The sequence below is a fragment of the Pantherophis guttatus genome, chromosome 1, assembly GCF_059756535.1.
Source record: "Pantherophis guttatus breed Tessera chromosome 1, ASM5975653v1, whole genome shotgun sequence".
In the NCBI taxonomy this organism is placed as follows: domain Eukaryota; kingdom Metazoa; phylum Chordata; class Lepidosauria; order Squamata; family Colubridae; genus Pantherophis; species Pantherophis guttatus.
Window position 1 is genome coordinate 4,004,445 of NC_142063.1, and position 15,695 is coordinate 4,020,139.

Genomic DNA, 15,695 nt, shown 5'->3' on the forward strand with positions numbered 1-15,695 from the left:
GAGTCAACCTGGAGCCTGGTGAGATTTGAACTCGCAGTAATTGCAGGCAGCTAGCAGCTAAGTGCTACTTAACAGCACTTTAGTCCACTGCACCACCAAGGCTCTTCTATTATTTTAATATTTTAAACTAATATTTTAAATTAGTTAAGTATTTCAAAACCAATCACTTTGACCGATGGATGATTTTTTAAGGACCGAATCCAGAGCACCATTCTGATCTACACCATTCCTCAGTCCCCACCCTTTGAACCAGGAGGGGTTAACTTTTCTTGAGTGATAATTGTAATACCCAAACATCACCCTACCAGACCAAATATCACCTTAAAAGATGATAATGCCCACTTTTACATCCTCCTCCTACTCAGCCATGAGGAGTACTTACTATCAAACAAGCAGGGTATCTTACTGGGCTACCCAGGATTGGAGATAAGTTGTTTATTTCCTTGTTCAGCTTCCATCTGTGGTTTCTTGTTTTGCCTTCTGGTGCTTTGGAAAATAAGATGACTCCCTCTTCTTTGTGTCAGCCCCCTCAAATACTGAAACACCGATATTATGTCATCCCTTGTCAGTGGTGAAATTCAATTATTTTTACTACTAGTTCTGTGGGTGTGGCTTGCTGGGCATGGTGTGGCTTGGTGGGCATGGCAGGGGAAGGATACTACAAAATCTCCATTCCCATTCCACTCCAGGGGAAGGATACTGCAAAATCTCCATTCCCTCATCACTCCTGGGGAAAGGATATTGCAAAATCTCCATTCCCACCCCACTTTGGGACCAGCCAGCAGTGGTATTTGCTGGTTCTCAAACTACTCAAAATTTCCGCTACCAGTTCTCCAGAACCTGTCAGACCTACTGGTTTTCACCCATGCCCTAGTCCTTCTTTTCTCTAGACTAGTGAAACCCTGTTCTTGCAACCATTCTTCATATGTTTTAGTCTCCAGGCCTTTAATCATCTTAGTTGATCTTCTCTGCCCTTTTTCCAAATCTCAACATCTTTTTTTTTTTTTCAATGTGGTAATTTGTAATGTAATGATTTTGGGAAGCTGTGGAGAGTCCTAGAAGGTCTGGAGGTTCCAACACATTTGGTGCAGTTCTGTACACAAACCAGGAAGCCATTGTGCAAATACCACACTGATTCATTCAAGATAGAGAAAGGAATGTGGCAAGATTGTATTCTTTATATTTTCTTATTTTATGTTGAAGGGATTATGTATTATCAATCTGTATGAAAGTGATCATGAGGAAGCTGGAACTTGAAGAATCAAAAATCAGAGTAAAGACTGAAAGAAGGAACATTAATATTTTTTGATATGCTGATGATACAACTCTTCAAACATAGTTAAAAACACTGATAGTGAACTCAGCTCAAAACCTTATTAAGACTCTTTTGATTAAAATAAATTAACTGGGAAAATCTTCCGCTGGAAATTATTATCCACATCTTTGATATCAAAGTGTATTTTTATGTTGATTATGGGGGCTCACTAGGAACAACAGTCATTAATGAAAAATGGAAGAGTGGGTGATTATTGCTGATTAACAGATATTTTGTGATTAGTCACATCATTTGATTTCCAAATATTAAAAATAAAAAGCCCTTGCTCATTTCTCTACTTTTAAGAAATCACATCAAATACAAAAATGTCCTAAACTCATAGCAAAAGTTCCCAATCTTTGCATAGTCAGAGGTTCTTGTGCCTCATTATATTCTCTCTACAATTCAGATTGGGCCTCAATAGGATAATATAGCATTTGGGGAAAAAGATACAAACCAAGAGACCAGATCCAGAGGCCAAGATGGAGAAGATCTCCACGGCCACCATGGACTTCCCTTTGGTGCTCAGGTAGGTAGGGAGGAAGGTGATCCAAACACTGCAAAAGACCAGCATGCTAAAAGTAATGAACTTGGCTTCATTAAAGCTGTCGGGCAATTTCCTAGCCAAAAAAGCCACTGTAAAACTGACTAAGGCCAGGAAACCCAAGTAGGCAAGGACAGTATAAAACATCGAAGCTGAGCCTTCCTTGCATGCCAAAATAGTCTCTTTTACCAAAGAATGGAAATCCATGTTGGGAAATGGGGGAGAGGTTCCCAGCCAGATGGCACAAAGAACCGCTTGGACAAGAGGACAGGATACAACAATGCAATTGGTCAGTGGTTTTCCTAAGAATTTCCTTGACCTGTTCCCTGGCTTGGTGGCCATGAAGGCCAGAACCACCATGACAGTTTTTGCCAAGACAGAGGAAACTGCAAGAGAAAAGAGAATGGCAAAGGCAGTTTGTTGGAAGAGACAGGTGAGCTTCCCAGGTTGACCAATGAAGAGGAAGGAGCAGAGGAAGCAGAGCAGGAGGGAGACCAGGAGGATGTAGGTGAGATCTCGGTTATTGGCCTTGACGATTGGTGTGTCACAATACTTTAAAAAAATTATCAGGACCACAGATGTAATCACAGAAAGAAAAAGAGCAAGAAAAGCTAAGGTGTATCCCAGGGTGTCTTCATAGGAAAGGAAGTGGATCTTCTTGGCAATGCAGTGGTCCTTGTCCTTATTAGGATATTGGTCTTCTGGGCAGTGGTCACAGTGGCTTGCATCTGAAATCAAGGTAGAATGATAAAATGAAAGTTTTTAGTCTTTTGTCTAAGGATTTCAGGAGCATCTGCCATGAATACTGTCCCTCCTTCAAGGGAAATATGAGTGTCCCATTCAGTACTAATGGAATACTACTAATACTAATACCACTAATGTAATCCTTGGTTGTATAAACAGAGGCATTGAATCAAAATCATGTGAAGTGTTAGTACTGCTTTATAAAGCTTTAGAAAACCCACCCCAAGAATACTGCATCCAGTTTTGCTCACTACATTACAAAAAAGATATGGAGACTTTCGACAAGTTGCAAGAAGGGCAACTAAGATGATTAAAGGCCTGGAGAGCAAAACATATGAAGAATGGTTGCAGGATTTGGTTTTGCCTAGTCTAGAGAAAAGAAGGACTAGGAGTGATATGATAGCAGTATTCCAGTATTTAAGGGGCTGCCACAAAGAAGAGGGGGTCAACTTAGTTTCCAAAGCACTAGAAGCTAAGACAAGAAAAATGGATGGAAACTAATTAAGGAGAGAAGCAACCTGGAATTAAGGAGAATTCAATCATATCAATTGACCTGTGGAATATCACAGGTTAATTAACCTGTTAGAATAGCTTGCCTTCAGAAGTTGTGAGTGCTTCATCACTGGAGATTTTTATGAAGAGATTGGACAACCATTTGTCTCAAATGGTGTAGGGCTTCCTGCTTTTGAGCAGGGGGTTGGACTAGAAAACCTCCAAGGTCCCTTCCAGCTCTATTCTGAACTGAATTGAGCACTTTATGGGCATCACAAATCCTCCTTCGTTATTGATGAACCTGTGGATAAATTAGCCAGAAACAAGTGGAATAAAGGTTCATCATGGGGAATTTCCACAACTACTGTGGCTTTCAATGCAAGATGAATTACTAATGGTTTTTTCCCCCTTGCTTTATACTAGAACCTAGAAAAGACTGATAAATTTATACATCAGGAATCCTGCTATATAGTCTGTATGTACATTATCTGTTTGTTTGTGCTGAGGGGAACACAAAACGAGAGAGAACGACATACAATTGTATGCTGACTGTTCAGAGAGGGAAAGGTCCCTTTTCTTGATACAGGAAGATGAACAGAAAGGAAGAACCAGAGGCGAAATAGCACCAAGAGTTCTTTGGCTCAAATTTGTATTTCAAATTTACTCATTCAGGCTCTTTTGAAGGGAAGAGCTAGCAGATATGGATAAACAGATTTCCACGTTCTCCTAGAGGTCTATCAATTTCCTGGGAGACTGATAGTGCTGACAGAAGAAGCACACTCTAAATAATAATAATAATAAATAAAGCTTGAACCACACCATGGGATGTGTGAGATGGAGTGTGCCTTTAAACCTTGATGAGTGTGAAAAATTGCCTGTGGAAATTGGATAGCTTAGATCAGGGGTGTCAAATTCAAGGCCGGATGCGGCCTGGTGGGTGCTTAGATTTGGCCCATGGGGCTGTCCTGGAAACAGCGAAGGACTGGCCCGCAGTGCCTCTGCGACCAAAAATGCAGCTCGGGGGGGATGCGGGCAGCCTGTTGTGGTCTGCCAGCAGCCTGCGGAGCTGGCAGCGGAGTTGGACAGTGATGAGGCTGAGGAAGAACATGGGCCAGTCTTGGAGTCTGGAGACGGCTCAGATGAAGGCTCTGCGTCAGAGGCAGAGATGGGGCCAGGGCCATCGGGAAGTGATGTACAGACTCCGGAGCCTCCAGAGGCTGACAGTAGAGAGGCAGAGGAACAGGAGGAGCTTGTTCCTAGTGCACGTATGAGAAGAGCTGCCAGAAGGCAGGAGCAGATAAAGCAGAGAGGACAACTCAGGAGTAGGGCCAAGAGATGGCCCCTCCCATAAGGAAAACAACATTGAGAGGATTGGTTCTTGTTTCACTGTATTCATTTCTTGTTGGCATTTTCTGCTTCTGAACTTTTGCCAAGAAAAGCCTTTGGCAGTTTGCTTAATTATCCCAAGGTCGGTGATAAACTGAGAAATGGTGTTTTGAAGAATTTGCTTTAATTTAGTTTGAACTAGGCTGAGAATGAGTTAATTCTCAGATGTTCTAGTAAAGTCTATTTGTTTTCAAACTGTTTGTATTTAATACTAAATACTTGGGCCTGGGTCACAACACAGTCCCCCCCCCAAGCTCTTTTTGTGCTGACAGAGGGTTACAAGAGGCCATCACAGCTGGAAACAGAGCTCGGGGCCCCATTTTCACTGGCAGAGCACTCGGTTCCACCACAGGCGCCCCCGACACGAGTGACATCAAGTTGGCCATGCCTATCCTCCCCACGCCCACTCCAGTCCCCTGAGGTCAAACACAACCCTAATGCGGCCCTCAATGAAATCGAGTTTGACACCCCTGGCTTAGATTCATTAATTGAAAACATCTGCTGAAAAGTATAAATATTTTGAGGCATGTCAATTCTGCCCAAAGTGACCAAAAATGAACTTTTTGATCTACTAAGTGGCTTACTCGACCCTGGAAAATCTACATTTGAAATGTGGTCTACCTGTCTGGTTAGAAATGGTCCCTTCTGGGCAAGGATCACATTGGTAGCAGCAAACTTGCTTGCCCTCTGGGACTTTTCTCCTCTCTCCTGCTTGGCACCTCTTCATGCCACACCTGGCAAAGGGCACCTTCTAAAAGTGAAAAGAGAAATACATGATATGGTATAAGCAATGAACATGTTTCATTTATGTTTATGGGGATTCTTAGTCATCCAGGTCATAGTTGTCCCAAAGGTGCCTTTCAAAAGACAAGTGGATGTTTTGCTTCTCATCCGAGGAGATTCTTCAGCAAATCCAGCTGAAGAAGCTTCTTGGATGAGAAGCAAAATGTCTTCAAAGAAGGATAAGAAAGTCCAGTTGCCTCTTGAAAAAGCACCTTTGGAATGCTTCATTTATTCCTTTCCATATTCCTGTTTCCATCTCCAGAATGACTTCCAATGAAATGATTCACTATGGTCTATCAGAAATAGGAATGGCACTTAGACTTATATACCACTTCATAGTGCTTTACAGCCCTCTCTAAGTGGTTTATAGAGTCAGCATATTTTCCCCCAACAATCTGGGTCCTCATTTTACCCACCTTGGAAGGATGGAAGGCTGAGTCAACCTTGAGCTGGTGAGATTCGATCTGCTGAACTGCAGCTAGCAGTCAGCTGAAGTAGTCTGTAGTACTGCACTCTAACCACTGTGCCACCTCAGCTCTATCATGAAATCATGAAAAGCTCACAGAAGATTTATTTATTTTTTATTTATTTTATTTTATTTTTATAACGTCCTTCTCCAGCAGGACTCAGGGCGGTGAACAGCCAAGATAAAACAGAGCATACAAAATTTAAAAAATAGTTTAAAAGGTAATTAAATAATTTCGGCCCACAATTTAAAACAACCCAGTTAAAACCAATTTCAAATTAAAACTGAACAGATGGGATCAAGCCAGCCCGGCTAGGTGAAATAAATGAGTTTTCAGGGCCCGACGAAAAGTCCGGAGGTCTGGTATCGTGCGTATCTCTGGGGGTAGGTCGTTCCAGAGGGCGGGTGCCACCACAGAGAAGGCCCTCCCCCTGGGGGTCACCAGCCAACATAGTCTAGCGGACGGCACCCTGAGGAGGCCCTCTCTGTGTGAGCGTACAGGCCGGTGGGAGGCTATTGGCGGCAGAAGGCGGTCTCATAGATACCCCAGCCCTAAGCCATGGAGTACTTTAAAGGTGGAGACCAACACCTTGAAGCACACCCAGAAGACCACCAGGAGCCAGTGCAGCTCGCGCAGGAGAGGTGTCACATGGGAGCACCCCGTCGCTCCCATAATCCCCCATGTGGCCGCATTCTGGACCAGCTGGAGCCTCCAGGTGCACCCCAAGGGGAGCCCCATGTAGAGAGTGTTACAGTAGTCCAGGCGGGAAGTGATGAGTGCCTGAGTGACCGTGCGTAGGGAGTCCCGATCCAGAAAGGGACGCAACTGGCATATCAGGCGGACCTGATAAAAAGCCCCCCTGGCCACGGCCATCATATGCTCTTCTAAAGACAGCCGTGCATCCAGGAGGATGCCCGAGTTACACGCCCTCTCCGTGGGGGCCAGTGATTCGCCCCCCCCAATAACCAGCGATGGCACCAGCTGGCTATATCGGAACGCCGGAAGCCACAGCCACTCGGTCTTGGAACGGTTGAGTCAGAGCCTGTTTCTCCCCATCCAGGCCTGCACGGCCTCCAGGCACTGGGACATCACTTCAAGGGCATCGTTGGGGTGGCCTGGGGACACCCCAACAGACAGTCCATTCTCAACCCACCAATGAATTTTGTGGATTGGAAGTGGGACTTTGGCATGCAAAGGAAAACTTGTGACAGTGAGCTACAGTTTTTCTAAAACAAAGAATCATGCAGATCCGACTGAATAAAAAATGATCCATAGAAATCACTGTCATCTCAACTAATTCCAACAGAGTTTCAGAGGTTTTTCCCCAATACTGAGCTTTCTTGGATCTCCAGATGTTGTCCTCAAATGTGTTACGTGCAAGGCAGGTTTTTCATCAAATGACTGCTGTATTTTCTGCTTCAATAGTCCTATTTTCCAGTTAGAAGGAAATTCTGTATCCTAGGAGAGAATGCATTTTCCCCTGAATTTACATCGCTGCCTTTCAACTCACCTTTGAGGCCCAGATGATTGCGTTGGAGTTAATGGTGAAATCCTGGCCTGGGGGAGCCCTGGGATCTATTCGACCAACTTTCACAGGGACAAAAGACCGATTGGGGCATAGAACCCAATTGAGAAGATCATATTGAGCTGATCCCAGTCCATTTTCTGAGAAGGAGACTTCTTCTCCAGCACTATTGTTGAAGTGGACATTCTTTAAGTAGCCAAGAAGCTGAAAGAAAAGAAACATTCAGAAACTGGAGTAATGAGGCAAAAATCACGAATGAGACATCATGGCTTCTATCATTCTGTGATGGCCATCATCCTAGGAGATTGATGTACATTTGAGAAGCCAGAGGAGTTCCCTTGGTGGAGATCTGAGCAATCAGGTGTAGCAAATGATATCTGGCACTTTTCCCAACATTACAAAAGGTTCTTTTTTATTTTGGGGCATTTATATCATGGTTAGTTCAACTTCAATTTTACCAGACTGATACCTAGTTTTTTATGCCTGTTCCAGAATTAATAGTATGGTTTTAATCCTGTGATACTTGACTGCATAATGTTCTGACCTAGGCTTCCTTAAAAAGCATGAAGCAGAGTCTTGGTCCTGGCAAAACCCCTTTTATTTACACAACTGTGAATTCCTTTCATTCACAGTCAGCAAGGCCAGGCAAACAGTCTTTCAGAGGAATATTTATCAACACAAACCTTATCTCGCTTGGAAAGCTGCCAGATAATTAGGTTCCAAATGCAGGGCAAGGCAAAACTTGGCACAGAGTCTCTTAGAGTCACAAACAGAACTTTCCACTCTTGAAACAACCGAATGAACAAATTGTTTCCTGCAAAAGCCCACTCCCCGTTCGCTCCTCTTTTGTTTCCTGTGGGAGGGGCCAATCACCTCCAAGGTGTGGCTTTTCCCCCAAGCCGACCCTGCTTTCTTAATTGTTCTTGCCTTCTGGCAGCTCTGTGCATGCACACACTGGGAACAGGCTCCAGCTGTTCCTCTGCCTCACTGCTGTCTAGCTCCCTCTCTGCCTCCGATGGAGACCCTTCGTCTGAGCTTTCCCCAGCCCCCAGGGCTGGCCCATGTTCCTCCCCAACCTCCTCACTGTCTGACTCTGTGGCCAGCTCTGCAGGCCACTGGCAGGCCACAACACATACAGTTTTAAATGATTTCTTTGGCCAAGGTCTTGTAATTTAGAAATCCGTTTTAGAAACCACTAAATTATTTCTATCACAATAGTGTGCAATTCCACTGACTTTCTCTAGCTGATGTTCAAGGAGAGCAGGATAGAGGAACCAGGTCTGAACCAAAGTGTCTATATGGAAAGAAGAAACTGTTCTGGTTTGTCACTTCACTACCCAGGAAAGTCCAGCATTCAGCCATTGATGCTGAAAGTCTGATGGAAGTTCAGATCAGCACCAATTGCACTTGTGCTGTGTGTTCTGAAGCTTACAGATCCTGTTTTCACACAACAAGCGGAACTGTACAATAAATGACAAACTAAACCAATGGGGTGGGGTCTTTTTGGACGCTAAGCCATAGGATAAACCAAGGATAAAATGAATTGAGTGTCTCTTTAGAGATAGGATTCAGGGTATCTACTGAGGGAAACTGAGGTGGTTCTGCATGAATTTTGACTTGGAGTTCAACTAACCTCTTTAAACACCATTTACAGACACACCCAGATTGCCAACTTGCTCTGGTTGAACCTCCTTCCTGAAATGGTCATCTCTTGAAGCTTGTGTAATTGTTGAAGACCTTTCAGGACCTTGTAGGAAGTTCTTTCCTCTATGGCTCAAGCTCAACCCGTCCAAGACTGAGTGGCTGTGGCTTCCGGCGTCCCGATATAGTCAGTTGGTGCCATCTCTGACTCTTGGGGGTGAGTCGTTGGCCCCCACAGAGAGGGCTCACAACTTAGGTGTCCTCCTGGAGGCACGGCTGTCCTTAGAAGAACATGTGACGGCTGTGGCCAGGGGGGCTTTTTATCAGGTTTGCCTGATCTACCAGTTGCGTCCCTTTCTGGATTGGGACTCCCTACGCACGGTCACTCATGCCCTCGTCACTTCCCGCCTGGACTATTGTAACGCTCTCTACATGGGGCTCTCCTCGGGGTGCACCCGGAGGCTGCAGTTGGTCCAGAATGCGGCCGCGCAAGTGGTTATGGGAGCGTCATGGCACTCCCATGTAACACCTCTCCTGCGTGAGCTGCACTGGCTCCCGGTGGTCCTCCGGGTGCGATTCAAGGTATTGGTTACCACCTTCAGAGCGCTCCATTCCTTAGGACCTGGGTATTTACAAGACCGCCTGCTGCTACCAATAGCCTCCCACTGGCCAATTCGCTCCCACAGAGAGAGGATCCTCTGGGTGCCGTCGGCCAAGCAATGTTGGCCAGCGACCCCCAGGGGGAGAGCCTTCTCTGTGGGGGCTCCTGCCCTCTGGAACAAATTGCCCCCTGAGATGCGGAGGATTCCTGACTTACGCACCTTCCGCCGGGCCCTCAAGACACTTTTATTTCAACAGGCCGGGCTGGCCTAATTTTTAAATTTTTTAATCGTCAATTTTTAATTTTAAATGTCTAAATTGGGTCGTTTTATTTTAATTAGATATGAGCCAAACTATTTAATATTTTTAAATTGTTTTTAAATTTTATATTTGTGTGTTTTATGTTGGCTGTACACCGCCCCGAGTCCCTTTGGGAGAAGGGCGGTATATAAATTAATTAATTAAGTAAATAAATAAATAGATAAATAGATAAATAAATAAATATGGATCTTACGGACAAGTAGTTTGATTTACTTCTCTTTCCTTTCCTCTATCACTTTTCAACACAATAGTATACTTAATTCATACTATTGTTTTCTATGGTTTTCCCAATTGCAATGCACTGCTGTGAAAGTTGGACCATAAGAGAGGCTGAGTACCAAAGAATTGAGGCCTTTGAACTCTGGTGCTGGAGAAGACTCCTGCGAGTCCCTTGGACTGCAAGGCGATCAAACTGGTCAGTCCTAGAGGAGATCGACCCTGACTGCTCTTTAGAAGGCCAGATCCTGAAGAGGAAACGCAAATCCTTTGGTCACCTAATGAGAAGGAAGGACTCCGTGGAGAAGAGCCTAATGCTGGGAACGATGGAGGGCAAAAGAAGAAGGGGACGGCAGAGAAGGAGGTGGCTGGATGGAGTCACCGAAGCAGTCGGCATGAGTTTAAATGGACTCCAGTGGATGGTAGAGGACAGGAAGGCCTGGAGGAATATTGTCCATGGGGTCACAATGGGTTGGACACGACTTTGCAACTAACAACAACAACAATTGTTTTTAATCACTGCTGTTTTAATCTATTCTGAGATTGATTGATACGGTAGCATACAGATATTTAAAAAGTAATTCAAGAAATAGATATGGGAAGCTGAGCATTTGTGGATTGGATAAAAATTCCCAGAAATTACCTGCCATAATTGGAAATTTGAAATCCTTTTTCCAACTCTCATCATGGCGGGTCGTGGACTTGATTTGTACATGGCACGTAATGCATGTGCTACAGAATAAATAGCATTGTAGATATTGTAACTTTCACCAGTCATGCTCATTTCAAAAATGTAAGATGGTACATTTTGTAAATTCTCCTTTCCTGTACATCGTTTTTTCCCCTTTGTAGGGACTTTGCCTGGTTTGTGGAAATTGCAGTCAAAGATCATTTTCCACCACAGCAGAAGAAAGACGTTCCCTTGAGCATTGAAGGGGTCTAAAAGCATGAGGAAATCTCTGAATTTTGAGAGATCCCCAGTGTGGTCCCTAAAATGCAAAGCTCCATGGAAGGGCTTTAAAACCTTCATTACATCTTGAGATCCCATCACTCTAACTTTCCAATGGGAAGTTAGGATCCAAACTTTCCGAAATGATGTCTTGAAAAATTGCTCATGAGCAAGCGCAAAGATCTGCACATTTGCAATACTGCTGGAATCTCCAAATAGAACAATCACTTCAGACATGGACCAAGTTTTGAAAATAGGGTTGGATATCAACAGTGGAGTATCAAGAAAATCAGATTTCATCATTTCAGTGAAGGCCAGACAGATCTCCTTCTCCTTGAGCATTGGAATTAGAGATGAGACGAAATGTTCTCCATTGTCATTTTCAGGGGCCACCAGCCCAACCCAGTTCCACTGGAAATACACAAGAAGCTGGACTAAACCCACATATTGAGGAAATTCCTTGGGATTAATTCGGAAGAAAGAAGGATAATCTCTTCTGTCTCCCTGATTGAACTCAAAGCCAACACCGAGCTGGAGAAAGTGAGAATCCTCTTTAAGAGACAAAGTACAGTTTAATGGTTAATTCAAGGGTCACCATTGTGTAGCTGATTGCCACACCAGTCAGGGTGGCTCACTTGGAGTGGCAAGCTCAAGATTCTTCTCTTCTTAGGAAGAGCCACCAGATAAGACATTCTGCCTGGTTGTGATATGTCAGAAGACAAGGGAAGAGACCATCAACTTGATACAGAGAATAAACCTCACTAAAACTTATTTATGAAGAATGAGTTGAGAAGGAATTCCTCTTGGCAAGTACAGCATTTCAGAATTATCTCATTGTTTATCTTGTTGGAATTAAATAAGAGCACCTCTTGACAGATAAAATATAATAATGAATTGAACTATGCTTGAGTTCTTTAAGACAAATACTCTTGATGTGCCCCTCAAAACACTTTTGGTTTTATCTTTGGCTTCTTCTTTGTCTACTATATAAAGCATCCAGTGGAGCCCCCTTACCTGTAGGACCTTGAAGATGCTGAAGATGGAGGCCATCTGTCTTGAGGATTTGGAGTTGAGACCTCCAATGACGGAGACCAGAGGGTCCTGCTTGTCACATTTGTAACCTGGAATCATTTTGCTTCGAGTGGAGAGCAGGGAGAAGCTGTTTGAGAAAATGGATAGCTCAATCTGGACATTGCTATAGATGTTGAAGCCAAGTGTGATGTTGGGCAACAGAACCAAATCCTTGTTGATCTCTGTGACTGCAAAGACTAAGGCCAGGAACTGCTGATAGTTCTTGGGTACAAATCTAGAGTGAGACAAACATTGGGGAATATTATATGATGCTGATGAAAGTTGTCTTGCCTTTTTGGGTCTTTTTTGGGGCAGCACATCTTATGTTCCAATGGGTTTTGTTTTGTTTTTCTTTTTTAAAGGATGTTCTTTATTAACCTTGGATGACTTTGTGATGAAAGAGAAAAGCCTGTTTGTCCATATCACGGACTGTTTTCTGCCTCTTTATCATACCTCCCTGCTTCACTTTCCTCCAGTGCCTGTAAACCTTCCTAGTTGTTCCTCAAGCACTCTAAACAATTTTGGTTCTCTCTTGGAGCAGCTTCTTCAGGGATGGCTGTTGGATGCTTATCCTACGGTTGGGTAGATAATATATAGAAAACTATGTTCTGTAACTTTAACTGCTACAAAGATGACTAATTGGCTGTGCTAAGCAGACATAAAAGAAGGCAGGAAGTTCATTCACTTCTGCTCCTGCTATTAGAAGGTTGAACTGCTGAAAGGAACTTTATCTGTGTTACTGAAGAGAACTGGAATTGTAAACAAACTATGTTTTGTGTTGAACCGTGATTGTTTGAAGAAGTGTTATCTTTGTTTTGAGAAGCCAAGTTTGTTTTTTACTACAAGTAAAGACTGTTTATTTTTCTTTAAACGTTCAGAGTCTGTGAATATCTGTGTGTTTTGCTAAGCAACATATCTATTTGCTGTCTGGTCCGTTGTACTACTTTGCAGAGGGCAGTTTTACCCTCAACAGTGGCAACCATTTCTGAGCACAAGATCTCTCTCTCTCTCTCTCTCTCTCTCTCTCTCTCTCTCTCTCTCTCTCTCTCTCTCTCTCTCCCCCCCCCCTCTGTGTGTGTGACAGCATAGATTTACTGAAGGTTCATGAGCACTGCTGATTGCAAAAGCAGGTTTTGTTTATTTTAGTTACTCTAGCTTATTTACAGTATCCAGCTCTGGAAAAAGATTAAGCTTTTCTTTCGCTTTGCCATCATGACTTTCTGTCCAAATTGATGTTATAATGATGTGATGTTTCTTCACTAGGCTAGCACTGTTAGAACATAGAATAGTAGAGTCAGAAGGGACTTTGGAGGTCCCCTAGTCCAACCCGCTGCTCGAGCAGGAGACTCATTGCAGACAAATAGTTGTCCAGTCTCTTTTTGAAAGCCACCAGTGATGGACTTTTGAAGGCAAATTTGTTCCATCAGTCGATTGCCCTCACTGGTAGGAAATTTCTCCTTGGTTCTAGGTTGCTTCTCTCCTTGGTTAGTTTCCATCCATTGTTTCTTGTCTTTCCTTTCAGTGTTTTGGAAAATAGTTTCACCCCCTTGTCTTTGTAGGAGCCCCTCAAATATTGGAAGACTGCTAACATGTCTCCCGTAGTCCTTCATTTCATTATACATACCCAATTCCTGTAACCATTCTTCATATGTTTTAACCTCTAGCCCCCCCTAATCATCTTTGTACCTCTTCTCCACACTCTTTCCAGAGTCTCAACATCATTTTTATATTGTGGTATAGATTCAAGTGTAGCTTTTAATGTGTTGTCCCTTTTCACATCTTTATGTTATCATCTTCCTGATGTAGAATTCTGGAAAGATTGAGAATTGTCATCTACTTTAAGGGTTTGGTGCGTTATTGTGAAAAGATTTGAACCACACTTCTTGTCGCTGTTAGTTGCGAAGTTGTGTCTGACCCATCGCGACCCCATGGTCATTCCTCCAAGCCTTCCTGTCCTCTACCATCCTCTAGAGTCCATGAACTACACTAGAAGATTGCAAACATCGTGAAAAGAAGCATTTCTGAAAGGAGACCCTGAATCTAAAAAGAAAGCAAATATCATCTACATTTTTTCCCCATCCAAGTGAAACTTACACCATTGTAAAATCAAAGAAAGTTGGGGATTTTTGAAAGCGTGGGGTGTTGGGTATAATCACCGTTGCCAGGGGCAAATTCCCACCAATATTGAGATGACCAGGCCTGTAATAACTTTTCTGAATCTGGAAAGGGGTGGACAGCAGTTTGCATCCTCTTACTGTTTGCATCCTCTTAGCAGTAATGGGGGGCAGGAGCCAAAACAGCAGCAGCGGGAGGGGCAGCCCAGTCATTCTTGTCACTTTTCCTCCTATAACAGAAAACCAAGGTTTGTGTAGAAGTTGAGTTGCAGGTAGCATAGAGAGAAACTGTGTCACCTGGATGGCCCCAGGGCAAATTTATATCAACCGTGCTTCTTACCTGTGTGTGATCTGTGACCAAAGAGAAAATTAAGGCCAGCTGGGTATCCCAGGAATTACCGTAGTTCTTTGCAAAACATGCTAAGGTGACACGTCCCACCCTCACCTTGAGAACCAAGAGTATATTGTTTAAAGCAGATTTTTATCTTGGGAGATATTTCTGGGTAGAAATCCATAGAGGATACATTGAGAATGACTGTTCTTTCGATAATTGCAAAGGAAAGCAATTGTTCTGTCTAGTTAGCAATAGTTTCTCTTCAGACATCTGAAGAGAAAAACAGGTTAGTGTCCCTTGTCCCTAATCCACAGAGCAGATGGACTTGAGAGTCAAGATGAAATTGGATATTTGACCTACATGACCTACATGAGCCCCAGCGGTGGGTTTCCAATATTCTTACCACCGGTTCACACTGTGTGCGCACACTCGCTTTGCACGTGTGGCTTCCATGCATGCCTCCGACCTTCCATGCATGTGCTTTTCTCACTCGTGTACCTTCTGCGCATGTGCCAGGCCTCAAAAACATGCCTAAATAGGACATCATAGAGTCAGGGCGCGTGGTGGTCTTTGCCCACCTGCGATCTTTGCTACCGGTTCACCCGAACCGGTACGAACCGGCCGAATACCACCTCTGATGAGCCCCTGCATACAAGATGGATTTTGGCTTATGCCAGGGGTCAGCAACCTGCGGCTCTGGAGCTGCATGTGGCTCTTTCACCCCTCTGCTGCGGCTCCCTGTCACTCAAAATATGTGTCACAACCGCCAATGTGCGACACCCGCCAGCACACAATTTATTGAGCTTTTCAACCCCCGGTAGGCCAACCATGAATAAATCCAAGAAAAGAAAAGTTTCAGAAGAAAAGAGAACATTTAATTCAACTACTTATGCTAGTTTTGTGGCTGCTCAAGAAATAGTCAGGCACGGGAAGGATTTTGTGGCTCCTGGTGTTTTCTTTTTTTTTTTTTCTTTCTGTGGGAAACGGGTCCAAATGGCTCTTTGAGTGTTTAAGGTTGCAGATCCCTGGTATGCCATACTTTTTTTTTTTTTAATTTGATTTATATGCCGCCCTTCTTCGGAGACTCAGGGAGGCTTACAATGTGTTAAGCAATAGCCTTCATACTTTTGTATATTTTATACAAAGTCAGCTTATTGCCCCCACAAACTGGGTCCTCATTTAACCTACCTTAG

The 15,695-nt window shown here is 43.7% G+C and overlaps 1 protein-coding gene across 1 annotated transcript; it reads right to left on the reverse strand.

The window, feature by feature from the left end:
• Positions 1-1,422: 1,422 nt before the first annotated feature.
• LOC117656168 (vomeronasal type-2 receptor 116-like) lies at positions 1,423-14,381 on the reverse strand. Its single transcript, XM_087883567.1, has 4 exons — positions 14,149-14,381; positions 11,998-12,289; positions 7,242-7,460; positions 1,423-2,606 (listed from the first exon to the last, which is right to left on the reverse strand). Exons 1-4 carry the CDS (start codon positions 14,379-14,381, stop codon positions 1,683-1,685), a joined length of 1,668 nt encoding a protein of 555 aa, XP_087739693.1. The 3' UTR covers positions 1,423-1,682.
• Between the last annotated feature and the right edge of the window lie 1,314 nt (positions 14,382-15,695).